Below are 27,792 nucleotides of genomic sequence, written 5' to 3'. Positions count from 1 at the left end.
ACAGTAATACAAGTCTCATTCCCACCCTTGCCCAAATCTACTATTTCCCTCACCACAACCACATTCAAACAGATGTACTACTTGTGTATACTCTGAATTTGTTATGGGAATATAATAACATATGAATACATATTATTATTTTCCTTTTTCTTACGCCAAAGATAGCATTCTATAAACACTGCTCTGAACCTTACACATGTTATCTTCTAGGTCTTTTTAACTTGTTTAATATTTTCAGTCTTTGGGTAACTCTGTGTCACAACATTCTGAAAAATTTCCTTAAATCTATTGTAGAGTTTATTTCTTCTCTTTTTAGCTGTCTAATCTGCTTTCTAACTTATTCACTAAATTGCTTTGCAGAAGCAACTCCGAATTTTCTAATCTTTACATTTCAATGGTTATTTTTCCCTAGTCTGTCTTTTCTTTTTATCATGATGTCTTGCTCTTTTCTTAGCCTTTCAATTCTTCTTTTAGGTTTCTAATTGTCTAAAATATACTGATTTTATATTTTCTTTCAAATTTTAGCCTATTATCTCTGGTTTGGAGGGCTCTAATCACTTTCCTCTTATTTTTTTTTTTAATGCAGACCTAAATGTTTTCACATTTTATTTATGCCTTTTGATAACATCCAGAGGAAGTAATTTTGGCATGTTTCATAAATATCAAAGTAAAACTAAAATTTTAATCCATATTTTTTTCAGGAGCATTGTTTTCTCTCTAAGCTTTACTTTTATCTTAGAATTTGAAGATTCCTTCCCTTTTGGCTCAATTCTATCTTCTTCAAAAATCATTAGAAATAATGGGCTAATTTTTTTGGAAGTAAAAGTGAATTCTGTACAAATCTTTCCACTGGTTTACAGGTGAGGTAGTCCACCATAGGTCTCAAAGATCGTTGCACAGTCTTGCTAAGTGTGCCACACTAAGGCCTAACCATCCCCTGATACTGAACTGTGCAGCTGACTTTATCTGTGTATTATTCCAGTCTAATGAATGGCTGGACAGATTTCTGTAACACTTCTTCACTCTGAGCTAGGTTGTACTTTCTTAGTCCTTTCTTTTGGCCAAGGGCTATAAAATTCGGACCATAGGACATTATTTTGTGAAATCCAGATGTGCACCACTGTCTGAGTTCCTTTGATAGGAAGTCTATTTGGATAGTTGGATTAAAATCAATCCTTCATGTTTCTTTCACTGTAAGATGAACTTTTGAGTCAATTTATGTGACAATGACTGAATAATAGCATTTAAGACTCTGAAGATCACACATATGAACACTGTAACCCAGACAAATACTAACAGAATATTTTATAATCGGACTTTGTAGTATACTTTTAGGAAACAAGTGTGTCCAAAATTAAACTAAGACTATAGATCCTATCCCCCAATCTGAAGGGTCTACAGAACCTAGCTATCAGAAGAAGGCTGCTGTTCTCCAGCCCCCAGGATGGTAGATCCACCAAAAGCTTGCACCATGAACCTGGAAAAGCCTCAGACACTCAATGCCAGCCTGCGTAGGAGCTGCCGCCCAAGGCTGTGGGAGCCCACTCCTTGCATCAGCATGCTCCAGATGTAAGACATGGAGTCAAAGGAGATCATTTTGGAGTTTTAAGATTTAATGACTGCCCCACCGGGTTTCAGATTTGCATGGGGCCTGTGGCCCCTTTGTTTTGGTCAATTTCTCCCGTTTGGAATGGGAACATTTACTCAATGCTTGTACCCCTACTGTATCTTGGAAGTAACTAATTTGTTTTTTATTTTACAGGTTCATAGGCAGAAAGGATTTGCCTTGTCTCAAATGAGACTTGGACTTTTGTGCTAATGCTGAAATGAGTGAAGACTTTGGGGGACTGTTGGGAAGGCATGATTGGTTTTGAAATGTGAAAAGGACATGACATTTGGGAGGGGCTGGGGACAGAATAATACAGTTTGGCTCTGTGTCCCCACTCAAATCTCATCTCGAATTGTAATCCCCATAATCCCCACATGTCCAAGGAGGAACCCAGTTGGGGGTGATTGCATCGTGGGAACAGTTTCCCCCATGCTGTTCTCGTGATAGTGAGTTTTCACAAGATCTGTTGGTTATGAGGGGCTCTTCCCCCTTCGCTCCTCACTGGATGTAACTATAGTAACAAAGGCTATTATTTAAACTTACTTGTCTCTATATTTTTAAGTGAAATAAATATTAAATTTTTTCTTTCTCATAGACATGTGTTACAATTTACCTACACTAGATATTCCTAGAATATGCACATGACTGAATGAGTTTTCTGATCAATTATATTTAAAATTTCCCATTGCCTAGGGAAGGCCAGGATGGAAGGGGTAGGAGGAATGGGAGACTGGTGCTATGTATCTGTGACAGAATCCTGACAATCTTCAGCCACCCCTATTTTTTTTTCCGCTAGCCCTTAGTGCCTGGTAAGCCTGACTGGTTTCATCCTAAGGTTAGGCAACAGGAAGAAAGTGACTGCAACCTTTTGCTTCTGCTATGACTCAGTTTCAGTTGTTGGATATAGAATAGTGCAGGCCATGAGGATAATAGTTGGTGAAATTCATGGGCCCTAGAGTACCCCTACAGTGGCCTACTTGGGCAATGTTAGAGGACGTCATGGGCTGTTGCAAGTTCTACCCATTGTGCCCAGTTCCCATGAGCCTTCATCCATCTGGGTAGAGGTGGTGGATGGCTGGGAGAAAAGAGAAATAGTGGCTACTGATTTAAAACAAATGGACTATATGGAAAGAGCAATAAACCTGGGACCTGGGGAAGGCATACCCTAGTCCCCAGGAGGTGTGGGAAGGGGGAAAACATTTAATGCTTTCTTTGTCCCCTAGATGTAGCACTGCAGCATGGCAAAACAATCACTTGGTCCACCCGAGTCAGGCGGCAGCTGCAATTGGCAACACAACGCTGCTGCTGGGTTTACCATCCCCATCCTCATGCTATAAAAACAGAACACTCACATAGGTATGGCAGGATTTTAACTATTTCACTGTACATGACACTCTCACAATAGCAGCACTGTTTAGCCATACCTGACACCCTCACAATAACATGACTATTTGGCTGTGTCTGACACCTCAGTTCCTTCCTCATATGTGCACCAAGGCAACTTTGATTCAATCTGATAGTAAGAATTAAGGCATGGAGCCCTCAGCCCTGGGTTCCATTAGCTATGGCACAACTCACTGTGCATATAGTCTCCATGCTCATCACAACATTCTGTGAGACTTGGAGGCATTGGAACCAGAGCTACCATGCTCATGCCCCTGCTGTTTGCCATGGTGTCTTACTCTGATTTCATTGTTTATTTTGAGCAGCTATGGACGGCAGGTTTACTCCTTGCCCCTTCCAGAGGTGGGGGGCTCTTCTCCAACAAACAGAACAAGGCAAGACAAGATTTTTATCTCTTAATGAAGAATATAATAATTCTAAATGGACTCCTTCCCTCCTTCTCCTTTCTATTTCTAGTAATGCCCTTCTTTTTCTTTTTCTTTTGTTCAACCATTATAAATCATTTATTTAAAAGATACTGAATTTTAGCATAGCTAGAAAATTTTAAGATTATAAAATTGTATGTTTTTTTAAAATTTTATTTATTTATTTATTTTTGAGACGGAGTCTCGCTCTGTCGCCCAGGCTGGAGTGCAGTGGCCGGATCTCAGCTCACTGCAAGCTCCGCCTCCCGGGTTTACGCCATTCTCCTGCCTCAGCCTCCCGAGTAGCTGGGACTACAGGCGCCCGCCACCTCGCCCGGCTAGTTTTTTGTATTTTTAGTAGAGACGGGGTTTCACCGTGTTAGCCAGGATGGTCTCGATCTCCTGACCTCGTGATCCGCCCGTCTCGGCCTCCCAAAGTGCTGGGATTACAGGCTTGAGCCACCGCGCCCGGCTAGAATTTTTTAAATCTGAAAATGAATACATATATATTAAAGGCTGCTCATTAGGAAAGAGAAAAGATCTGAGCCTTTAGTTGACTAGCCATTTCCAGTCTTTTTTTTTTTTGAACTGTGTATTATGTATATTCTGAAACACAGAAAACAAGACTATAATGAACGCCCATGTATTCATCATCAGCTTTAACAACTGTCAACATTCAGCTAGTCTTATTTCATCTAACTCCCCAACATTTTTTTCTGAAGTTTTTTTTTTTTTTTTTTTTTTTTTTTTTTTTTTGAGACGGAGTCTGCACTGTTGCCCAGGCTGGAGTGCAGTGGCACAATCTCGGCTCACTGCAAGCTCTGCCTCCTGGGTTCACACCATTCTCCTGCCTCAGCCTCCCGCGTAGCTGAGACTACAGGCACCCGCCACCATGCCCGGCTATTTTTTTGTATGTTTAGTAGAGATGGGGTTTCACCGTGTTAGCCAGGATGGTCTCCATCTCCTGACCTTGTGATCCGCCCGCATTGGCCTCCCAAAGTGCTGGGATTACAGGTGTGAGCCACCGCATCTGGCCTTCTGAAGCATTTTTAAAAAAATTCCTGAGGCCAGGCATGGAGGCTCACATGTGTAATTCTAACACTTTGGGAGGCCAAGGCAGGATCCCTTAAGGCCAGTTTGAGGCCAGGTGTTCGAGATCAGCTGGGGCAATATAGCAAGACCTCCTTTTTACAAAAAAAATTAAAAATCAGCTGGGTGCAGTAATGTGTGCCTGTAGTCTCCGCTGAGGCAGAAAGATCCCTTGAGCCCAGAAGATAGAGGTTACAGTGAGCTGTGATTGTGTCACTGCACTCCAGCCTGGGCAACAGAGTGAGACCCTGTCCCCCTCCTTCCCCCAAAAAAATCCTGACACTTTATTTCACATAAATATATGTAAGTCAACGTTTGGTTGGTTGGTTCTTTTTTTTTTTTTTTTAGACAGAGTCTTGCTCTTGTCGCCCAGGCTGGGGTGCAATGGCACAATCTCAGCTCACTACAACCTCTGCCTCCTGGGTTCAATCAATTCTCCTGCCTCAGCCTTCCAAGTAGCTGGGATTACAGGTACCAGCTGTAATCTGGCTAATTTTTTTTTTTTTTTTTTTTAGTAGAGACAGGGTTTCTCCATGTTGGCCAGGCTGGTCTCGAACTCCTGACCTCCTGATCTGCCTGCCTTGGCCTCCCAAAGTGCTGGGATTACAGACGTGAGCCACCATGCCCAGCCTGTAAGTCAATCTTAATCCTACAGAAGTAAATGTAATACAAATAGAACTATAGCATATAAATGAAGAAATATTAGGTTGGTGCAAAAATATATTCATCCCATTCGTTCATTAAAGCCAGGTAGCTAGGCACTATGGTAGGTGGGGAGATCAGAAAGATAGCCACATGAGGACAGGAGAAGAAAGTTCATAGGTTATTAGGTGAATAAGCAAATACAAGACTTATTGATCCTAAATGATGATGATCACTCACTGTTTGATCATCAAAGGATGAAGATCACTTACTGTTTTAAGCCCTTTGCAAATGTCAACTCATTCATTCTTCACAATCATCCTTTGAGGTAAGCAGTATTATTACAGATGAAGAAACTGAGATCATGCAAAGTAAAGTAACCTGCTGGAGAGTGTTCAGATAGTGTGTGGTAGAGCTAGGATTTGAATCTAAGCAATCTGACTTCAGGGGCTGTGCCCGAAAGGGAAATAAAAGAGGAGACTACTTTAATATTGTGGTAAAAACAGCGCTATCTGTTCATCATACTATTTCATTTCTTCCCTAAGCACACAAGAAGACCATATTTTCCAGGTCCCTAGCCTTTAAATGGGCTGTATGACTAATTCTGGCTAATGGAACATGGGTGGACATAAAAAAAAAATCTCATACAGTGATGGCTTCCCAAAATGGAAGGAGCTTGGGTCTCTGAGTTACTACTTAGAGGACAGTCCCCATCAGGTACATCTTTATTGAGATTTGTGAGCATGAGAAATAAACTCTTACTCTGTTAAGTTACCAAGATTTTGGAGTTTGTAACGGCAGCTAGTGTAAATTATACTAATAGAAACACTTTAATTTAAATGTTTTAAAATTATGAAATATTTAAAAATATTGAAAAGTACAGAATATATTAACAATCAGATCTCTATCCCCGATTTAATAGATATTAATATTGTCACATTTCCTTTGTTTTTCTTCCAGAAATCCGTAAGATAAAATAGCTAGTAACCAACAAAGCATCATCTTATCCTTTAGCCCTCCCTAGAAGTAACTACTATCCTGCAGGTGGTATATATCATCCACATTTATATTTTTTACTTTTACTACAATATACTGAATTATAGAGTATTATTTTGTGTGTTTTTCTTTTTCTTTCTTTTTTTTTTGAGATAAGGTCTCGCTCTATTGCCCAGGCTGGCATGCAGTGGTGTGATCTCAGCTCACTGCAACCTCTGACTTCCAGGGCCCAGCAATCCTCCCACCTCAGCCTCCCGAGTAGTTGGGACTACAGGTGCATGCCATCACCCCTAGCCAATTTCTTGTATTTTTTTGTAGAGACAGAGTCTTGTCGTGTTGACCAGGCTGGTCTCGAACTCCTGGGCTCAGGTGATCTGCCCGCTTTGACCTCCCAAAGTGCTGGGATTACAGGCATGAGCTACTGTGTTCGGCTTTTGTGTGCTTTTAAAATGGACACAAATGGTATCAAAAAGTTTGCTTTTTTTCATTCAGTATTGTTTTTAAGATGTATCCATGTTGGGCCGGGCGCGGTGGCTCAAGCCTGTAATCCCAGCACTTTGGGAGGCCGAGATGGGTGGATCACGAGGTCAGGAGATCGAGACTATCCTGGCTAACACCGTGAAACCCCGTCTCTACTAAAAAATACAAAAAACTAGCCGGGCGAGGTGGTGGGCGCCTGTAGTCCCAGCTACTCAGGAGGCTGAGGCAGGAGAATGGCGTAAACCCGGGAGGCGGAGCTTGCAGTGAGCTGAGATCCGGCCACTGCACTCCAGCCTGGGCGATAGAGCGAGACTCTGTCTCAAAAAAAAAAAAAAAAAAAAAAAAAAAAAAAAAAAAAAGATGTATCCATGTTGGTTTACGTAGCTGTAATACATTTGAACAGTTACGTAAAAATATAGTTATTTATTTATTTATTTTATTTTTGAGACAGAGTCCTGCTCTGTCACTCAGGCTGGAGTGCAGTGGTGGATCTTGGCTCACTGCAACCTGCGCCTCCCGGGTTCAAGCAATTCTCGTGCCTCAGTCTCCCAAGCAGCTGGGATTACAGGCTTGCACCACCACGCTCAGCTAATTTTTTTTTTTTTTTTTTTTTGTATTTTTAGTAGAGACAGAGTTTTCATCATGTTGGCCAGGCTGGTCTGGAACTCCTGGCCTCAAGCAATTCGCTGGCCTCAGCCTCCCAAAGTGCTGGGATTACAGGTGTGAGCCACCATGCCCGGGCAAAAATATAGTAGTTTACTTATCTATTCTCCTACTGAGAGACAGTTAAGATGGTTCATATTTTCTTGCTTCTACAAATAAAGCTGCAATGAAGTTCCTTGTACATGCCTAATGTAATATAGTCAGGAAGGTCTCTCTGAGGATTTTATCATTAAAACTGATTCTTGAAGGATGAAAAGCCAGCCAGGAAGCAATATTTCAAGTATCTGCAACATAATGCAAGATATCTTCAGTGGGAGGGAATGACATGTACTATGTAACCAGTGAAGTTACAGCGTAGTAAGGGAATAAGCGGCAGGAGATGGGGAGTTTATTGAAATTTCTGTGAGTTGAATAGATATCTTTAAAAATAGAAAAGTATTATGTATCAAAAATAATGTTCTAAAGAAAAATAGGGTGAAAATTCAGCAATAGGACTATGAAACTTACTGTGCTTGAATTACTGGAGACCAGAGAGGTAAAGTAAATGAAAGCTCCTGAGTGCAGTGATATCCCACCTCCCAACCAGATAGTGTTACCAAAATGCCAGGGGTTTGGTCTAGGTCCCATTGCTCCCTGCACAGAAAGCCAATCACTGAGACAACTATTGTCAGGGAAGTAATCATTCCATCTCTCTGACTGACTAAAATTGGGGGTTTATAGAGTGGGAAAGGAATGTAACTACATGTGGGTAAACAGGAATTAGGGAGAGGTAAGGAAATCATGAAGGATGAGGGACCTGGCTTCTTATTGTCTAGACATGGTGACCTGGTTTCGGTTTCTTGAAACTATCTGGGAGGCGTGAGGGTTATTTTCCTGAGAAAGGAACTCAGTTAAGACAAATATAAGTTTCAAGCTTTAAAACTGGAAGGGTCAATATCTATGTTTATTTTATTTTTTTTTTTTTTTTTTTTTTTTTTTTTTTTTTTTTTTTTGAGACGGAGTCTCGCTCTGTCGCCCGGGCTGGAGTGCAGTGGCCGGATCTCCGCTCACTGCAAACTCCGCCTCCCGGGTTCACGCCATTCTCCTGCCTCAGCCTCCCGAGTAGCTGGGACTACAGGCGCCCGCCACCTCGCCCGGCTAGTTTTTTGTATTTTTTTAGTAGAGACGGGGTTTCACCGTGTTAGCCAGGATGGTCTCGATCTCCTGGCCTCGTGATCCGCCCGTCTCGGCCTCCCAAAGTGCTGGGATTACAGGCTTGAGCCACCGCGCCCGGCCTGTTTATTTTAAAAGACTGTAAACATCGGTTCTATGGGACAATTGGACTGATTTCAGTAATATAGCCACTTGGCAAACACAGGAAGGGCTAGTAGAATAAATTAATGGGGAAGGAAAGAAAATGTTAGCATGTTTGGCTGAGTTACTAAAGAAATGACCCATATTCAAAGCACTTTTGGAAAGTTTCCAATTTATCATTTTAAAGCTTACAGTAAAATATTTGACACTATAGTATAGGTACATACTTCTTTTATTCACATTTTTCAGTTGTTCCTCTATTTGGTGATCACATGATTCACACTTCAGATCGTTTCAGAACTAGCAGCATGATATTTTCTCAGCTCTTAAATTGACTGAAATGCTTCAGATGTTTCATGAGATTAATCTGATTTTAACAAAAGGAACAAAAAAGATTGCAAAACAGAGAAAAAGGGGAATTTCCTTTAAAGCCCTTTTGATGGAAAAATGAAATTATGATACATATGGTTTCATTTAATGTACAGCTGCCCCTCAGACTCAAAAGGGTTGAAAAGGAATTGAAAAGTATTTTTTTTTTTATTATTTTGATAAGATTTGCAATCACTTCTATCCAAAATGGAAAGCAACAGCAGAAACTGCATTCATTCAACAGATGCGGCATTCATAGTGAAGTCGAGGAGGAACCATGGGCATGGTCTGACCAACCTAGAAAAAAATGAGAACACTGTAACGGCTTTGCATTTAGAACAAAACCCAAACTTCTTACTGTGGCCTCTAAAGCCATTAGCAGAGTAGCTTTTGCCTGCCTCTCCACGCAAATTAAAACCACACAATTAATTTGTGTAGGGAGCAAACAAATTTTGTTAGAATGTCTATAATCAAAAAGATGAAAGATAACAAGTGTTGGTGAAGGTGTGGAGAAAAGGGAACCCTTGTACACTATTTGATGTGAATGTAAATTCGTAGTACACCCATTTTGGAAAACAGTATGGAGGTTCCTTAAGAAACTAAAAATAGAATTACTACAGGATGCAGCAATCTCACTTCTGGGTATATATCCAAAGGAACTGAAATCAGCATGTTGAAGAGATGTCTGTACTCCCATGTTCACTGCACCATTATTCATAATAGCTAAGATGCGGCATCAAAGTGTCCATCAACCAATGAATGAATTAAAAAATGTGGTATAAATACACAACAGAATACTATTCAGCCTTAAAAAAGAATGAAATCCAGGCCGGGCATAGTGGCTCATGCCTGTAATCCCAGCACTTTGGGAGGCCAACGTGGGTGGATCACCTGAGGCCAGGAGTTTGAGACCAGCCTGGCCAACATGGCCATCTCTACTAAAAATACAAAAAAAAAAAAAAAAAAAAAAAAAAAAAAAATTCGCTGGGCGTGGTGGCACGCGCCTGTAATCCCAGCTACTCAGGAGGCTGAGGCAGGCGAATCGCTTGAACCCGGGAGGCCAGGTTGCAGTGAGCCAAGATCGCGCCACTGCACTCCAGCTTGGGCGACAGAGCAAGACTCTGTCCCTCAAAAAAAAAAAAAAAAAAAAGAAGAAGTAGACAAGTAGAGAGTAGAATGGTGGTTACCACCAGAGGCTGGGTAGGGCAGCGGATGGGGAAAGGGGTAATGTTAGTCAAAGGGTACAAAGTTTCAGTTAGACAGGAGGAATAAGTTCTGGTGATCTATTGCACAGCAATGTGACTACAATTAACAATAACCTTTTGTATCTTCCTAAATTGCTAAAAGTGGATTTTAAATGTTCTCACCAAAAGAAGTAAGTATGTATATCATTGATAGATACGTTAATAGCGTGATTTGCTCATTCCACAATGGTTACATGTTTCAAAACATCACATTGTATGCCATAAGTATATACTACCAACCATTAAAAATAAAAATAACATTTAAAAATGAGGTAGCTGCCTTCCAGCAAGTGTCTGTAGGGGGTATAAATAATCCCAATGCATTTTAATAACCAGCACAATGATATTCTTTTCCAATGTGCTTTAGGACCACAAAGGGAGGGAACAAGTGAGGTTACACCTTCAGAAGCAAATGAGCCGCTTTCAACAATGATAAAGAATTACTCAAGTGATGACAGTAAGAGTATTCTAACCTTAGGGAACATCATGAACATCCCTTACACCTAAGAGAAGATGAAACTGCAAAAAGATGTTTGAAAGGGGTCGCAGCAACGAATGCTTCTAATGGTGAATCTCTACGTTAGCTGCATATTAGAATCTCCTTGGGAAAGTCAAAAAAATCCCCAAGCCCAGACCTCACGCCAGACCAATTAAATCTGAATCTATAGGGGTGGAACCCATAGACCTAAGTATTTAAACAAACAAACAAACAAACAAAACTCAGATAATTCCAAAGTGCAGCCAAGGCTGAGAATCGCTGTTTTAAAGCAGGTGCAAAAAATTAAACGTGGACTTTGATAGGGGGACGGTGGTAGGCGTGGATGAACTGAAAAGCCCTTCAGAATAGAGCGGTGACTGCGAGAGCAAGGACAAAAACTATATGAGAGCCCGTGGCAGGAGATTTAAGGGCCGTTTTTGTGTGGGACGGACAGGATTTGGGGGACGGTGACGCCCTCAGCATACACCCGACTCTATTAAAGTTGAGTTATTCTGCCAGCGGCCCTGTCTCTACCCGCAATCATATTTTCTAGCACCTTTTCCCACAGTTTGAAAAAAAAAAAAAAAAAAACGGCGAAAACGTTCTCCCACGTAACGCGCCGTGGACGTGTATGGGAGGAGCAAAGGCCTGAGAATCACAAGCGCGCGGCCGCTACCATTTCTTCCCTATTCCAGAACCAGAATTCACGAACATTTAGAGGAGGCCTCCCTCGGCTGTGTTTGTGCCCCACTTATGGAGCGATGGTGGATTTCTCTGGGCAAATTGTCGCCTTTACAACGCCAGGGGGCGGAGGCGGGAGGGAGAGCGGCAAGGGTAAGGGCGGGGCAACTGCTGACGTTCCCGCTGACGACTCCGACTCAGCCCTCACCCTGGTTTCCGGCGGCGCGCGGCTCCCTTTTCCGCTCTCCCGCGCGCGCACAGGTACCGCCTCACTCCCACGCGCCCCCCAGCGCTGCTGCGCTAGACAGCTGAGAGAACAGACACAGACCTGTCTGAAGGTCTTCTGCAGGTCCCCCTTCCGCTCTGCCGATCGACTTCCGCCTCGGGCAGTCAACATGTACGTTGCGGCTGTCTGGCGAAGCTGCTTCTGAGCGTTTGCGGAGGCGCAGCTTCCCCTCTGCGGGGCCGCCCTGCTTCCCCCCCATCCCCGCCTCCCCCCGCCCCTCGCTCCCGTCCCTGGGGTCGGCGGACTTCTCGCTACATGGGGGCGGGCTTCCGCGGTCGGCGCACGGCTTCCTGTTCTGAGGCGGCCCGGCGGTAGGCGGTGGCGACTGTGCCCGCTCCCGTTTCGGCGCGGTGACCGAGCGCCCGGGAGGCTCGAGGACCGCATCGTGTGCCGTTGCGCCAAGCCCGGTCCTGCGCCGCCATGGCCCCAGTGCAGCTGGAGAACCACCAGCTGGTCCCGCCCGGAGGCGGCGGCGGGGGCAGCGGCGGACCCCCGTCAGCCCCAGCCCCTCCTCCCCCGGGAGCCGCCGTGGCGGCGGCCGCTGCAGCTGCGGCTAGCCCGGGCTACCGGCTGAGCACCCTCATTGAATTTCTGCTGCACCGGGCCTACTCGGAGCTTATGGTGTTGACGGACCTGTAAGTGCCCCGAAACCCCTGCCTGTTCCCCAGCCCCCCCTTCCCGCCCAACCGGCTGAGACGTTTGCACCTCCCTCTCCCCGAGAGGCTGCTGTGTTCTCCGCTGGACTGCTTAGTCTAGAATTTTTGAACTCCTGGGGTTCAGCGGAGGTGGAGAAGAAGCTTTGTATCTGGGGTCTTCCTGGCAACGATGCAACCGAGACTTGTTAATTTTGCGTGTTGTTACACTTCCACTGAAAATTGTATGAAATTTTTGTCCGAGTTCCCAACAGAACTCTCTTGATTTCTTGGCTGGAATACATAATATTCGAGCTTTCAGAAAAAACTCCATAGACGGGAAATTTGTATTACAGCCTCTTGACGATACGTTTTAAATGTAAGCTGTTATTTCTTCTAAGTTAATGGAGGAGCTACATGCGTTGTGTATAAAATACAAATTTGAATTCAAAGTACTTTTTTCTGGAACTTTTGAGTGTTTGATGTCTTAATTAAGTTAGTGTGAGTAAAAATTTTTTTGTATGTAGTCTGTTATTTCTTGGAGTATGAAGGGGGTTTATAAATCACCTAGCTACCCATGAAATGCCTTGGGGCATGATTAAGTTGTTAATCCCTTCAGAATAGGATCAGAATATACTAATGAATTTCAGTGTGAAGAAAAGGCACCGTAACATTTTGGGACTCAGTTGTACATCTTATAACCCAGGTTCAGAAAAAGTTAATCAGAATTTTATTTTTTATCTATTGCAAGACTTCAGATCAGGGTTATCAGTTGAGATACATTAGTATGCAGATATTAGGCTGTAAAGCGTCACAGTAATTCGTTTTTAGAGATTGATAACAGATACTTGTTTGCAGATGACTGAAAGAATAGCCTCCACTTACTCCTGTAAAACTTCATTCTCAGTTTTGATGTACTGTACTTTTTTGAATGGGACAGAAAAAAGTAGAGTTAAAGAAGCCTGCCCATGGCTAATGAGAAATTTAAATAGCTGTCAGGATTAGGGACTATTGTAATGACATACCTCTCTGCACCATTTATTGTTGGATTTCATAAAAATCCAAGAATATCCATGAGAAAGTTTAATGTATGTGAAGGTCACTGTTCTATATAGAGCTATGGGAAAAAAATGTTGAAAACTGATGTTGTCGGTGGTGTAGTTTGCTTTTCCACAGGGGATTTGTAGAAATTCCTTGAATTGTGGTTTTTTGTCTTTTTACTATTTTAGGAGTTGGTGTATGAAGAGAGGAACATCTGTTTTATTGCTGTAGAATAAGTATGTAGTTATAGTCCCACACGCTTTATATGATGATTCCCATATTTGTATCTCCAGCACAGACCTCTCTGATGAACTCCAGACTCTATATCCAGATGCCTACATTTCAGTATCTTGATAGGCGTTTCAACATAGCAACTCCAGGACCAAACTCCTGATTCCACTGTCCTCCCTCCTGCAAAACCTTCTTTGCTATCTCACTAAATAGTATCTCCATTCTTCCTGTTGTTGCTCAGGCCAAAAATTTTGGAGTAACTCCTAGCTTCTCTTTCTTCACATCCTACATACATCAGCAAGTCCTGTTATCTTTGTCTTCAGAGTCTGACCATTTCTCAACACTTCCACCAAGTGTTGGTCCTAGCCACCTAATCCTTCACCTGTATACTGCAGTAGTTAGCTCACTGGTATCTCTGTAGTTCCCTTGCCCCTTCTATAGTTTCTTCTCCACAAAATAGCCAGAATGATTCTTTTAAAATTTCTCTGCTCAGAACCCTTTGATTGTTCCCCATCTCACTGAGATTAAAAAGTTTTGATAATTACCAGGTGTGGTGGCTCATACCTGTAATCCCAGCACTTTGGGAGGCTGAGGCGGTATCACTTGAGCCCAGGAGTTTGAGACTCTGTCTCTACCAAAAATAAAAAATTAGCTGGGTGTGGTGGCCCAAGTCTGTAGTTCTAGCTACTTGGGAGGTGGAGGTGGGAGGATTGCTTGGGCCCAGGAGGTTCGCTTGAGCCCAGGAGGTTGAGGCTGCAGTGAGCATGATCACACCACTGCACTCCAGCCTGGGTGACAGTGAGATCCTTTCTCAAAAAAAAAAAAAAAAAAAAAAAAAAAAAAAGAAAGTGTTAATAATCACCTGTATAGTGATCATAAAATTTATGGTCCAAACCGGGACACTTTTGAGCATAATGGGGCTGATGATAATAATGTCAGAACAAGAGGCATAAACCAGGACTGTCTTGGGCAAACCAGAAAACCAGAACATCTGGTCATTTTACCTTTAAGGCCTTACATGATGTGCATGATGTGCCTTCTCTTTTCCTTACCTCTTTTTTTTTTGTTTGTTTTTTGTCTCCAACCTCTTTACCACTTTTGGTTTGTCCCTTACCTCTTTAACTGCATGTCCTGAAACTCTCCTCTTTGCTTATCCTGTTCTAACCACATTACCCTTCCTGATGTTTCTTTTTTGAGACAGGGTCTCGCTCTGTTGCCCAGGCTGGAGTGCAGTGGCACAGTCATGCTCACTGCAGCCTCCTGACCTGGGCTGAACCGCTCCTCCTGCCTCAGCCTCCCAAATAGCTGGAACTACAGGCATGTGCCACCATGCCCAGCTAATTTTTTTATTTTTGATAGAGACAAGAGTCTCACTATGTTGCCCAGGCTGATCTTGAACTCCTGGGCTTTAAGCAATCCTCCCACCTCTACCTCCCAAACCTTTTTTTTTTTTTTTTTGAGACAGAGTCTCACTGTGTTGCCCAGGCTGGAGTGCAATGGTATGATCTCGGCTTGCTGCAGCCTCCGCCTCCCGGGTTCCAGTGATTCTTGTGCCTCAGCCTCCTGAGTAGCTGCGATTGCAGGTATGCACCACCACACCTGGTTAATTTGTGTATTTTTAGTAGAGATGGGATTTCACCATGTTGACCAGGCTGGTCTCAAACTCCCAACTTCAGGTAATCTAACCTCCTTGGCCTCCCAAAATGCTGGGATTACAGGTGTGAGCCATCGCACCCAGCCTCCAAACCTTCTTGATGTTTCTTGTTAGTGCCTAGCACGGTGCCATCTTCAAGCCCTTGCTTTTTCCCTAGAAATCTGTGTGGATTGCTTTCTCATTAGTCCTTTAGGTCCTTGTTTACATACAATTTATCAGAAAGATTTTCTCTGACCACCTATAAAATAGTACTCTGCCCCTTCACTCTATCCTTCTTACTTGCTGCTCTATTTTTCTTTACAGCATTTATTGCCACCTGACATTATTAGTTTGTTGTCTGTTCCCACCCCATAAGGACAGAGATTTTGATTTGTTTGTGACTTTCCCTGGGGCCTAGAACAATGCCTGGCACACAGGGCTTAACTAAGTATTTATTGATTTAATACGTGAATGAATTTTTAGAATTGTCATAAATCAATATATGGTTTGATAGAAGAAATAACTCGTGTTTGATAAATCAGTAGGGTGACTAGTTTGCAAGAATCTGTTGTACACTTCAAAATAGCTAGAAAATAGCTAGAAGAGAATAATTCAGATGTTTCCAGCATAAAGAAAAATATTTAAGGTGATGGATATCACAAGTACACTGATTTGATCTTTACAAATTATATAAATGTATGAAATTATATGTACTGTGAAACCATACATCTTTAATGCATCAATAAAAATATTGTTCAAAAAGAATTGTAAATCATGGGAAATTTAATAGGAAAAGTTATTTTTGCTCTTGATACACAGGTATACTAAAAAACTTTTTTCACTTTTGATTGTGGTAATTATTAATAAAATTAGTTTGGAAACTTACCATGGAAGTTCCTAAATAGTATATTTTCCCTGAAAACTGTCAGGATTAATATGTTAATGTAGAGCCCGTGTTCTAGCTATACTTTATAAGTGTTTAGGGAAACAGTTACGTATTTCAGTAACGTGATGCTTGCGTGTGAACTATCGAAGGTAAAAAGGACAACCTTGGTAACTTAGGTGGTTTTGTTTTGGTCTCAGATTTCTGGGGTTTTTTTCCTTCTGCTTGTCCACCTCCCTTCCCCCTCAACATACATGCTCTCATCCTAGAGTTTACTCTCTGCCTTGACTTTTTAGAGACCTAGGTTCTACTCTTTATTGTTTTTTGAGATAGAGTCTTGCTCTGTCACCCAGGCTGGAATGCCGTGGCACAATCATGGCTCACTGCAGCCTGAACTTCCAGGGCTCAGGTGATTCTCCCACTTCAGCCTTCCAAGTAGCTGGACTACTTGCCACCACAGTTGGCTAATATGTATTATTTGTAGAGATGGGGTAGCCATGTTGCTTAGGCTGGTCCCGAACTCCCGAACTCAAGTGATCTGCATCCCAACCCCCGCCCCCCGCCAAGCCTCCCAAAGCGCTGGGATTACAGGTATGAGCCATGTACCTGGCCCTTTTTTTTTTTTTTTTAACTTCTTTTAATTAAAATCAGAAAATGCCAGGATCTCAGTCATGTCATCTTGTCTTATTGTGCTTTGGTGTAAATAAGTTTCTATGCCTTACTTCCCAACATTTGCATTTTAGAGCTTTTACCCTATATGGTAGCTTTCTTATCCATAAAATAATTTCAGATAGATTAGGAGGAATAGGGGAAAGGGGAGGCAGGCAGCAAAGCCTGTCTTTTGTCCCTGAACTGATGCTGCCTCTGACATGAGATGGTCCTTTTAGGGTCTCTGAGGCAGGTAAGAGGAGTGGGAACAATGATTGCTGTTCTTTCTACCCCCAGAGGCTCTACTCACCCTTCTCCCCTTATAGATACCCATCGTTCTCATTCTCCCCCTCTCTTGAGGTGAAGACAAGGGAAGGGCTGTGGATTCTCAATGAGTGTTCTCAGGAGTTTTGGCATGTAGAGCAACTTGCCAGTAGCTGCCTTTATTTGCAGTCTTCTAACAGGACCTTAATTTCTGCTTCATCCCTCTGGTCTTCATCCCACCTAGCTCTCTTTATCATTCGGACCATAACTTTAACTTCCATCTCACTGTCTACCCTAAGAATAGCAGGTAACTATAAGCCAGAGCTCATTTTAATATTTTCTTCTCCTTGTACTTTGAACCTCTGGAAGTAGTTTTAGTTTTTCTGTTCCTGTGGCACATAGGTGGGAGACAATCTAAATGGCTGGGTGTGTATACTTCAAGAACTGATTAGCTGTGGAAGAGGCATGAGAGTTGTTTAGGCCATTGAATCTTGGACTGTGGGATAGAGGTTAACAGAATGTGGCAATTCAGGAGGCATTAAGGATCTTTCTAGACATCAGTGGATGTGAATGTTAAATGGTATAACTTATCTGGGAAGAAGTTGACATTGGTTGCTGGCTATCAATATTGGAGGACTAGCAAAAAGAAATTTAAAAATCCTATTGGAGCTGTTTAAAAGCAATAAAACATTTTTCATCTAACCACCATGCAACATAATTACTGTAAAACCTTTGACATACACTGGCCCTTTTGTATGCTTAGCTTCCAGTTTTGTCCACCATAACACAACATGGAGGGATTATTGCTTGGAAACAGGTATCCATTGGATACAGGGAGGCTGGCAACCAAGTAGTAAGTTCTGCATCTGTGACCATTTTGGTTTTAAAATAATCTTTTCTCTGTTACCCTATGATACAGTGTGCTAATGTGGGACTTGGGCTTTTTAAATGTTTGAGGTTCATGCAATACGTTTTGAAGTATTTTGAATGGAGAGAAATGTTCTTTGGTTGGTTTTTGCCTTACAACTATGCTACTGGAAACTCATAAATCTAAAAAAGCGTAGGTAGCCACATGACTCTGTAGTAGCTGTTTACCCATTTTTTCTGAAACATTAATGTATTTAATAGAGTCAAAGTAAAGACTATTATCACATTAGAATGAAGGTATGCATGTATTTAATCAATTTCTGTTTTTTTTTTTTTCTCAGACTGCCAAGGAAATCTGATGTGGAAAGGTGAGTATGAAAACAAACAAACAAAAAAACCCCTTAAAGTCTCTTTATTGATCAATCTATGAGTGTTGCTGTGTGGGTGTGGGTGGTGTAGGGCTGTGGACTGGAAACCTAGGCCCAAAGAGTCTAGAATGATTTTTCACACCATGGGTTTAGGGAGTCCTGGGAAATGTAATTTCCTCACCCTTAACAATAGTTGGTGTGAGGCCAGTTCTACATCTTCTATTCTACAAACCTTGATTGAGTGACTGACCTGGTCAAGTCCCTACGGGTGATATTAAGATGTAGAAGGTATAGTCTGTAAAGGAAGACGCTGAGGAGCAGCAGACTGGCTTTAGAAAGTTGACTGCCACAGGCATGGTGGCGTGCGCCTGTAGTCCCAGCTACTCAGGAGGTTGAGGCAGAAGAATTGTTTGAACCCAGGAGGCAGAGGTTGCAGTGAGCAGAGGTCACGCCACTGCGCTCTAGCCTGGGCGACAGAGTGAAACTTTGTCTCAAAAAAAAAAAAAAAAAAACCAAAGTTGGCTGCTAATTTATCACTTGCAACAATGATGCTATTAAGTATCTTTAGAGAATTGACATTTGCCTGCTGCTCCTACTGTTACATAGTTAACATTTTGGTTCAGTTGGTGCTTGGAGCTTAAGATTTAACTTAAGGCTAAAATGTTTCCAGAGGCCAAAGGAACAAGCTAAATTAAAGTTTCAAAAAAACATTTGATGGAGATTTAAATTGTAACTACAGTATATGGTACTTGACCATATCTTTGGCACTACTTATGCTCCTTGGTTGATTTTTTTTTTTTTTTAAATACCAAATCACTTGGCAACTTTTTAGCATTTCTTAGTGGCAACACTCCATTGCCAACCCCAGCTTAACTTTTTGATCGACTTAGAGATCAGAAAGATAGAAGTAAAAGAGACAATTAAGGCAACCTGTGTTATGGTTTGGCTGGTCAGTATTAAAGGAGGAAAACGTTGTCAAGGATTTGTTCTGTCTCCTGTGGGGTATGAAGGGAAACTGGACCTTTGGAAAACTCATGTTCCCTGTCACTTGAGACGACATGGTGTCAGAAAACCATGTTACTGTAGTTTACAAAGGGGACATCTCCATTCTAGTAGAGGACTGCATTTGGGAAACCGAATTAATAATAGACAAGTGTGTTTGCTCTGTGAGAGGAGCAGATACATTGCATCCTCTATAAGCCATTGCTGAGTTAGATTGAAGATACTGAAGTTCCCAGCCCTGAGATCTGCTGGATCTTAATGTGTGTTAAACATTTCTGCTGTGTCTCAGGCTTGTCTCATGATCCTTCATAGACACTGGCAAAGAGTTATAATTATGCCCTTGATTCTTCTCTTTATAGTACCACTAATCACTGCTGGCCTATCTTTAAGAGAGCTTTTTAGGGTGCTTGTGGGCTATGTGTGCTCTCAGTAGGAGCTAGCCTCTAGCCTTCAGTCAGGATTGTACTTCAGCAAGAACTTTTACTTTGGTGCATTGCGTTGTGGTGGTGGTATTGGCAAGATGCAGAGATGTGGATTGGATCTGTAGGTCATTGAACAGCTGTACTAAGATTAATAGGTCAGAGCCTACTTGGAGGGAGGTTGGTGTCCTGCTGGGTCCTGTCATCAGTTCTGGCTTGTTGAATATTTTTTTCAGTGTCTTAAACCATGAAAGATATGATTATCAGTTTTATAGCTGCTATGAAGTTGAGAGATCTAGCTAACACGTTGATTGACATTAGTAAAGCTTTTGGGGCTTTAGGATGAGATAAAAGTACTGATGAGTATTGGGAATAGGAATAATAGTGAGTATAGGATAAAACTAGATATGGACAGACCTTTTATTTTTAGTACTCAAAGTAATTTCTTTAGCTTTGCTTGGATATTTTTTAATGTATCCAAGTTTGTCACCGAAATTAGTTTGGTAAAGAGTTACATAGTTAAGTTCTTTAATTATTCAATTTTTTTTTTTTTTTTTTGAGACGGAGTCTCGCTCTGTTGCCCAGGCTAGAGTGCAGTGGCCGAATCTCAGCTCAGCTCACTGCAAGCTCCGCCTCCCGGGTTTACGCCATTCTCCTGCCTCAGCCTCCCGAGTAGCTGGGACTGCAGGCATCTGCCACCTCGCCCGGCTAGTTTTTTTGTAGTTTTTGGTAGAGACGGGGTTTCACCGTGTTAGCCAGGATGGTCTCGATCTCCTGACCTCGTGATCCGCCTGTCTCGGCCTCCCAAAGTGCTGGGATTACAGGCTTGAGCCACCATGCCCGGCCTGATTATTCAGTCTTTCATGCTGGTGCAGGATGAGAAATGGTGCCCTTTTGTAGAGTGAATACAGTTTCAGGCTTTGGTAATGATCAGTTTCAATTCCTTTCACTTACCAAAATGGTTACTAATTACTTACTAATTAAATTACTCCTAATTTCAGTTATGAGTTTATAATTCATAACTCTTCATTTAATCCCTTATGTGAACCAGTTTACTTCTACTGCCATATACTGAATTTAGTATATTTTTGTAAACAACTTTTATTATAATATAAAATCAATTTAAAAATGTGACTTATTACTAAGACGTTCTGTTTGGTTTATTGCTCTGAGGTGAAAAAGCATATACAGATAGTATACAAAATGTGAAAATAGTTCATATTTAGATAAATACTTTAGGTGGCTCATTTTGTAGTGGTTTTAAGCAAAGGCTGATTTATTTATATATTTATTTATTTTTTGCTCAGCTGAAATAAATTGTGAAATACTTTTTCTAATATGTTGGTTCATTAAGAGTTGTTTTATTTTATAGGAAAATAGAAATAGTGCAGTTTGCTAGCCGGACACGCCAACTCTTCGTTCGATTATTAGCTTTAGTGAAATGGGCTAATAATGCTGGCAAAGTGGAAAAATGTGCGGTGAGTTAAACTTTTTATTTTACTTTGTATAAAATAACTTTACAGATGTTATGATAGACATTTTAGCTTTAACTTATCCTTGCCGATTTGAGTGACGTGAATAATCATATTTCTGAATGATAATGTATATTTCTGCAGAAACTTAGTATTTGTTTATGGACACCTGATCAGAAAGAAGAGGAGGTAGCTGGAGACATCATTACATGAGGAGACTTTAAATATGAGACTGGGGCTAAAGGGGGGGAAATTGTGAGTTTATATTTGTACGATTCCTTAGAATTTGCAAGATTCTCCCTTACATTTTGCTTATTAATTCTTGACAATCCTGTGAGAATGGCAGAGTTGGTATCTTTTTTTTTTTTCCAGTTTTACAGATGATGAAACGATAAGGTTCCTAGAAGTTATATGGCTTCTTCAAGGTCACAGAGGCTGATAACAGCATTTTTCTGTTTGTTTATCTACTAATTCTCCAAACCTCTAATAAGCACAGGGCATAGGGGACAGAGGATGGAATCTTCAATAAGGAATAATCCCTGCCTTCGATAACCTCATGGTCTTTTGACTATTGAATCACTCTTTGGAATGCAAAGTGACATGCAGTGCAGTGTACCAAAGATGCTAAAATCTACCAGAAATAAAGTTTTATGCTATGTTCAAGAAGCGTTAAGGAATAAAAACTTGATTTTTTTTTCAGATTGTTCACTGTTGGCATATAGAAATACTGCTGACATTTTGTATGTTGATTTTGTATTCTGCAACTTCACTGAATTTATCAGTTCTAATAGTTTTTCGGTGAGGTCTTTAGGTTTTTCCAAATATAAGATCATATCATCTGCAAACAAGGATAATTTGACTTCTTCCTTTCCAATTTGGATGCCCTTTCTTTCTTTTGTGTGATTGCTCTAGCTAGGAGTTCCAGTACTATGTTGAATAATAGTGGTGAAAATGGGCATCCTTGTCGTGTTCCAGGTCTGAGAGAAAGGGCTTTCAGTTTTTCTTCATTCAGCATGATAATTAGCTGTGGGTCTGTCAAATATGGCTTTTGTTATGTTGAGGTATGTTCCTTCTATACCTAGTTTTTTGAGGGTTTTTATCATGAAGGGATGTTGAATGCTATTACGTGTGTTTTCAGCATCAGTTGAAATGATCACATGGTTTTTGTTTTTCATTCTATAGATTTGATGTATCACATTGATTGATTTGTATATTTTGAACCATCCTTGCATCCCAGGGATAAATCCCACTTGGTCATCATGAACGATCTTTTTAATGTTTTGTTGAATTTGGTTTGCTAGTATTTTGTTGAGAGGATTTTTGTATCAACATCCATCAGATATATTGGTCTGTAATTTTCTTTTTTTGATTTGTCTTTGTCTGGTTTTGGTATTAGGGTAATACTGGCCTTGTAGAATGAGTTTGGAAGTTTTCCCTCTTCCACTATTTTTTGGAATAGTTTAAGTAGGATTGTTATTAGTTCGTCTTTAAATGTTTGGTAGAATTCAGTAGTGAAACCATAAGGTCCTGGGCTTTTCTTTGCTGGGAGACAAATTATAATTAATATAATGAATTATAGCTTCAATCTTGTTACTTGTTATTAGTCTGTTTGGGTTTTGAATTTCTTCATGGTTCAATCTTCACAGGTTGTATGTGTCTAGGAATTTATCTATTTCCTCTAGATTTTCCAATTTATTGGCATGTAGTTGCTTACAGTAGCCACTAATGATCCTTTGAATTTCTGTGGTATTAGTTGTAATGTTTCCTTTTCATCCCTGATTTTATTCATTTGGGTCTTCTCCCTTTTTTTCTTTGTGAGTCTGGGTAAAGGTTTGTCAATTTTGTTCATTTTTTCAAAAAACCAACTTGTTGTTTCATTGATCTTTTGCATTGTTTTCTTCATTTCAAATTCATTTATTTCTGCCCTGATCTTTAGGTTTCGGGTTTCTCTTGCTTTTATAGTCTTTAAGATGCATCCTTAGGTTATTTATTTGAAGTTTTTCTTCTTTTCTGATGTAGGCACTTATAACTATAACTTTCTTTCTTAGTACTGCATCCCATAGGTTTTGGTATGTTGTGTTTCCATTATCATTTATTACAAGAAATTTGTAAATTTTCTTCTTAATTTGTTCATTGACCCACTGTTCATTTGGAAGCATATTGTTTCCGTGTGTTTGTATAGTTTCCAAAATTCCTCTTAATGTTTTCTAGTTTTATTCCATTGTGGTCAGAGAAGATACTTGATATTATTTCAGTTTTTCTGAATGTTTTAAGACTTGCTTTGTGGCCTAACATATGGTCTATCCTTGAGAATGATCTATGTACTGAGGAGAAAAATGTGTATCCTGCAGCCTTTGGATAAAATGTTCTGTAAATATCTATTAGGTTTATTTGTTCCATAGTGCAGATTAAGTTCCATGTTTCTCTGTTGAGTTTCTGTCTGGGAGATCCGTCCAGTGCTGAAAGTGGGGTGTTGAAGTCTGCAGCTATTATTGTATTGACATCTTGCTCTTTAATAATATTAGTATTTGGTTTATGTATCTGGGTGCTCCAGTGTTGGATACATATATGTTTACAATCATATCCTTTTTCTGAATTGACTCTTTTATCATTAATGACCTTGTTTGTCTCTTTTCATAGTTTTTGTCTTGAAATCTATTTTGTCTAAGTATAGCTACTCCTACTCCCTTTTAGTTTCCATTGACATATAAATCTTTTTCCATCCCTTTATTTTCAGTCTATGTATGTGTGTCTTTATAGGTGAAGTATGTTTCTTATAGGCAACAGATCATTGAGTCTTGTTTTTTTAAATCCATTCAGTCACTCTGTGCCTTTTTATTAGAGTTTAGTTCATTTACATTCAGTGTTATTATTGATAAGTAGAGATTTACCCCTGCCGTTTTGTTGTTTTCTAGTTGTTTTGTGGTCTTCTCTTCCTTTTTCCTTTCCTTCTTATCTTCCTTTTAGTGAAGGTGATTTTCTCTGGTGACATGATGTAATTTCTTGTTTTTTATTTTTTGTATCCATTGTATTTTATTTTATTTTTTTTCTGAGACGGAGTCTTACTTTGTTGCCCAGGTTGGAGTGCAGTGGCGCAATCTTGGCCCACTGTAACCTTTGACTCCCAGATTCTAAGCAATTCTACTGCCTCAGCCTCCTGAGTAGCTGGGATTACAGGCGCATGCCACCACGCCTGGTTAATTTTTATATTTTTAGTAGAAACGGGGTTTCGCCTTGTTGGCCAGGCTGGTCTTGAACTCCGGACCTCAGGTGATCCACCTGCCTCGGTTTTCCAAAGTGCTGGGATTATAGGCGTGAGCCACTGCACCTGGCCCATTGTGTTTTTTGATTTGAGGTTACTGTGAGGCTTGCAAATACTGTCTTATAACTCATTATTTTAAACTGATGACAACTTGACACTGATTGCATAAACAGACACGCAAAAAGAAAACTAATGAAAACTCTGCAATTTAACTTTATCTCCCTCCTTTTAAACTTTTTTGTTTCTCTTTAGTTCTTATTGTCTTGAAAAGTTCTGTGTCTTCAAAAGTTGTTGTAGTTATGATTTCCTGTTGGTTTATCATTTAGTCTTTCTATTTAAGATAGGAGTAGTTTACATAGTACAATTACAGTGTTATAATATTCTGTATTTTTCTGTGTGCTTACCATTACCAGTGAGTTTGTACCTTCAGATGATTTCTTCTTGCTTATTAATATACTTTTCTTTCAGATTAAAGAACTCCCTTTAGCTTTTCTTGTAGGACAGATCTGATGTTGATGAAATCTCTCAGCTTGTTTGTCAGAGAAAGTCTTTATTTCTCCTTCATGTTTGAAGGATATTTCCACCGGGTATACTATCCTAGGGTAAAAGTGTTTTTCCTTCAGCACTTTAAATATGTCATGCCACTCTCTTCTGGCCTGTAAGATTTCCACTGAAAAGTCTCCTGCCAAACGTATTAGAGAGCTCCGTTGTATGGTATTTGTTTCTTTTCTCTTGCTGCTTTTAGGATCCTTTCTTTATCCTTGACCTTTGGGAGTTTGATTATTAGATGCCTTGAGGTAGTTGTCTGGGTGCTAAATCTGCTTGGTGTTCTATAATCTTCTTGTACTTGAATATTGATATCTTTCTCTAGGTTTGGGTAGTTCTCTGTTGTTATCCTTTTCAATAAACTTACTTCCCCATCTCTCTTTTTCTACCTCCTCTCTAAGGCCAATAATTTTGAGATTTGTCCTTTTGAGGCTATTTTCTAAATCTTGTAGGTGTGCTTCATTCTTTTTTGTTCTTTTGTCTCTTCTGACTATGTATTTTCAAATAGCCTGTCTTCAAGCTCACTAATTCTTTCTTCTGGTTGATCAACTCTGTTATTAAGAGATTCTGATGCATTCTTCAGTATGCCAATTGCATTTTTCAACTCCAGAGTTTCTGCTTGATTTTTAAAGCAATTATTTCAATCTCTGTTAAATTTATCTGATAGAATTCTGAATTCATTCTCTGTGTTATCTTGAATTTCTTTGAGTTTCCTCAAAACAGCTGTTTTGAATTTTCTGTCGGAAAGGTCTCATATCTCTATTTCTCCAGGATTGGTTCCTGGTACCTTCTTTTGTTCGTTTGGTGAGGTCCTGTTTTCCTGGATGATCTTGATGCTTTTAGATCTGGGCCTCAAAGAGTTAGGTATTTATTGTAGTCTTTGCAGTCTGGGCTTGTTTATGCCTGTCCTTCTTGGGGAGGCTTTCCAGATATTTGAAGGTACTTGGGCCCCAAGCTCAATAATGCTGTGGTTTTTGCCGACTCATAGAGGTACTGCCTTGATGGTCTTGGATAAGATCTGGAAGATTTCTCTGGATTACCAACCAAAGGCTCTTGTTCTTTTTCCTTAGTTTCTTCCAAACAAACAAAGTCTTGCTCTTTGTGCTGAGCCACCTGGAACTGGGGGTATGGTGATGTAAGCACCCATATGGCCACCACCACTAGGACTGCACCAGCTCGGACCTGAAGTCAGCACAGCACTGGGTCTTGCCCAAGGCCCAGTGTAACCACTACCTGGCTACCACTTACCTTCACTCCAGGCCCTAGGGCTCTATGATCAGCAGGTGGCGAAGCCAGTCAGGTTTGTGTTTTTCAGGGTGGCAAGTTTCCCCAGGCTTTGGGTGAGCCCAGAGATGCTGTCTGGTGGCAGGGATTAGAGTCAAAAACCTTAGTAATTTGCCTGATATTCTTTTCTTACTGTGGCTAAGCTGGCATTCAAACCACAATACAAATTCCTTCCTGCTTTTCCCTCCCCTTTCCACAGGCAGAGGAGCCTCCCGCTTTGGCCGTCACCGGCCTATGGTAGGGGTTCTGCTAGGCCACCACTGATGTTCGCCTAAAATCTAAGGATTCTTCAGTCAGCTTGTGGTGAATACTGCCAGGCCTGGGACTCATCCTTCAGGGCAGTGGGCTTCCCTCTGGCCCTGGGGAGGTCCAAAAATGCTGTTCAAAAGCCTAGGCCTGGACTTGGGGACCCCAAGAGCCTGCTTATGCTCTACCCCACTTTGACTGAGTTGGTACCTAAGGTGCAAAACAAAGTCCCCTTTACTTTTCCCCCTGCTTTTCTCAAACAGGAGTCTTTCACCATAGCCACCACAGCTCTGAATGTGCTTGGTCACACCTGAAGTCAGCACATCTCAGAATCCAAGGTCCATGGCGTACTACCTGGGTATCACTGCTGGTTATTCAGGGCCCAAGGGCTCTTTTATTCAGCAGGTGATGAATCCTGCCAGGACTGGGTCCTTTCCTTTAAGGCAGCAGGTTCCCTTCTGGCCCAAGATGTGTCTTTGTCATCTGTGAGCTAAAGCCTGGAATGGGGCCTCACTACTCTGCCTGGTGCCCTGTCCTACTGTGGCTGAGCTGGTATCCAAGATGCAAGACAAAGTCCTTTTTACTCTTTGCTCTCCTCTCCACAAGCAGAAGAAAGGAGTCTCTTTTGTTGTCACAAGCTGCACTGCCTGGGTTTTGTGGAAGGGTGGTGCAAGCGCTCCCTTAGGCCCCCCAGCTGGTGTATCCCTAGGTCATCTACCACCTAGTCCTCTGGCTCTGAGCCCAGCCTAGCGCTAGGAGTTGCCTAGGAATTGGCAGTGCTTGTGTCCTAGACTACCTATCATGTTTACCTAGGACTCCAGAGTACTTTGGCCCACATTAGCAAGGCCTGCTGAGAAACTCAAGTTCTGAGCGCTGCGATGGGCAATTCTCTGGCCAAGGCTGGTCCAATGCTCCTTCTGGCCCAGCACAACTTTGCTTTCCACTATGACAGGGCAGCACTGAGTTCAGTGTAAAGTCCCCCAGTCACTGTTCTCTCCCTCCCTTAAGTGCAGGGCCTCTGCTGGGGTAGCAGGGGAGGGGCGGTGTCAGCGATTCAAGACCGCCTCTCCTGCCCTTCTCAATGCCTTTCAGTGATACGAAGTTAAAACCAAGTACTGTGATGGCTTACCTGATTTTTGGTTTTTGTAACAGTGCTTTTCTGTGTGCAGATAGTAAAAATTTCATGTTCCTGGAGAGGGGGTGACTGGTGTTGGCTTGTATTCCACCATCTTGCTCTGACCCTCTCAGCATTTTTGTTTTCTGAATGTAGATACAGATGTGTTTATGTCAGGGATACAGTCCGTCAATGAGAATTAGAGGGATTGTTCATGTTTCAACCTAATGATTATTTAACTA

The 27,792-nt window shown here is 41.3% G+C and overlaps 2 protein-coding genes across 6 annotated transcripts in view; one reads left to right on the top strand and one right to left on the bottom strand.

Moving 5' to 3' along the window:
- MED14OS (MED14 opposite strand) overlaps window positions 1-12,105 on the bottom strand; it is a 38,393-nt gene extending 26,288 nt beyond the window's left edge. Inside the window, exons 1-2 of one of the 2 annotated variants that reach the window (XM_030933693.1) lie at window positions 11,681-12,105; window positions 8,736-9,246 (exon numbers count right to left, since the gene is read on the bottom strand). In XM_030933693.1, coding sequence (XP_030789553.1) covers window positions 9,187-9,246; window positions 11,681-12,022 — 402 coding nt within the window. In that variant the 5' untranslated portion in view covers window positions 12,023-12,105 and the 3' untranslated portion in view covers window positions 8,736-9,186. Of the gene's footprint in view, window positions 1-8,735; window positions 9,247-11,680 lie in introns of those variants that run through there. The other variant, XM_030933692.1, reaches the window with a different exon arrangement.
- The window catches only part of MED14 (mediator complex subunit 14), an 87,079-nt gene continuing 70,851 nt past the window's right edge, over window positions 11,565-27,792 (top strand). Inside the window, exons 1-3 of one of the 4 annotated variants that reach the window (XM_030933690.1) lie at window positions 11,565-11,749; window positions 18,179-18,205; window positions 20,999-21,104. Coding sequence is in view for 2 of the 4 variants with exons in the window: in XM_010363186.2 (XP_010361488.2) it covers window positions 12,059-12,273; window positions 18,179-18,205; window positions 20,999-21,104 (348 nt within the window). In the remaining 2 variants the exon portion in view is untranslated. Of the gene's footprint in view, window positions 12,274-18,178; window positions 18,206-20,998; window positions 21,105-27,792 lie in introns of all 4 variants that reach the window. The other 3 variants (XM_030933691.1, XM_010363186.2, XM_030933689.1) reach the window with 3 other exon arrangements.

The sequence above is a fragment of the Rhinopithecus roxellana genome, chromosome 7 (assembly GCF_007565055.1).
Source record: "Rhinopithecus roxellana isolate Shanxi Qingling chromosome 7, ASM756505v1, whole genome shotgun sequence".
Classification (NCBI taxonomy): Eukaryota; Metazoa; Chordata; class Mammalia; order Primates; family Cercopithecidae; genus Rhinopithecus; species Rhinopithecus roxellana.
Note: the sequence above shows the minus strand (reverse complement) of the source record. Positions and strands in the feature narration are given on the sequence as shown.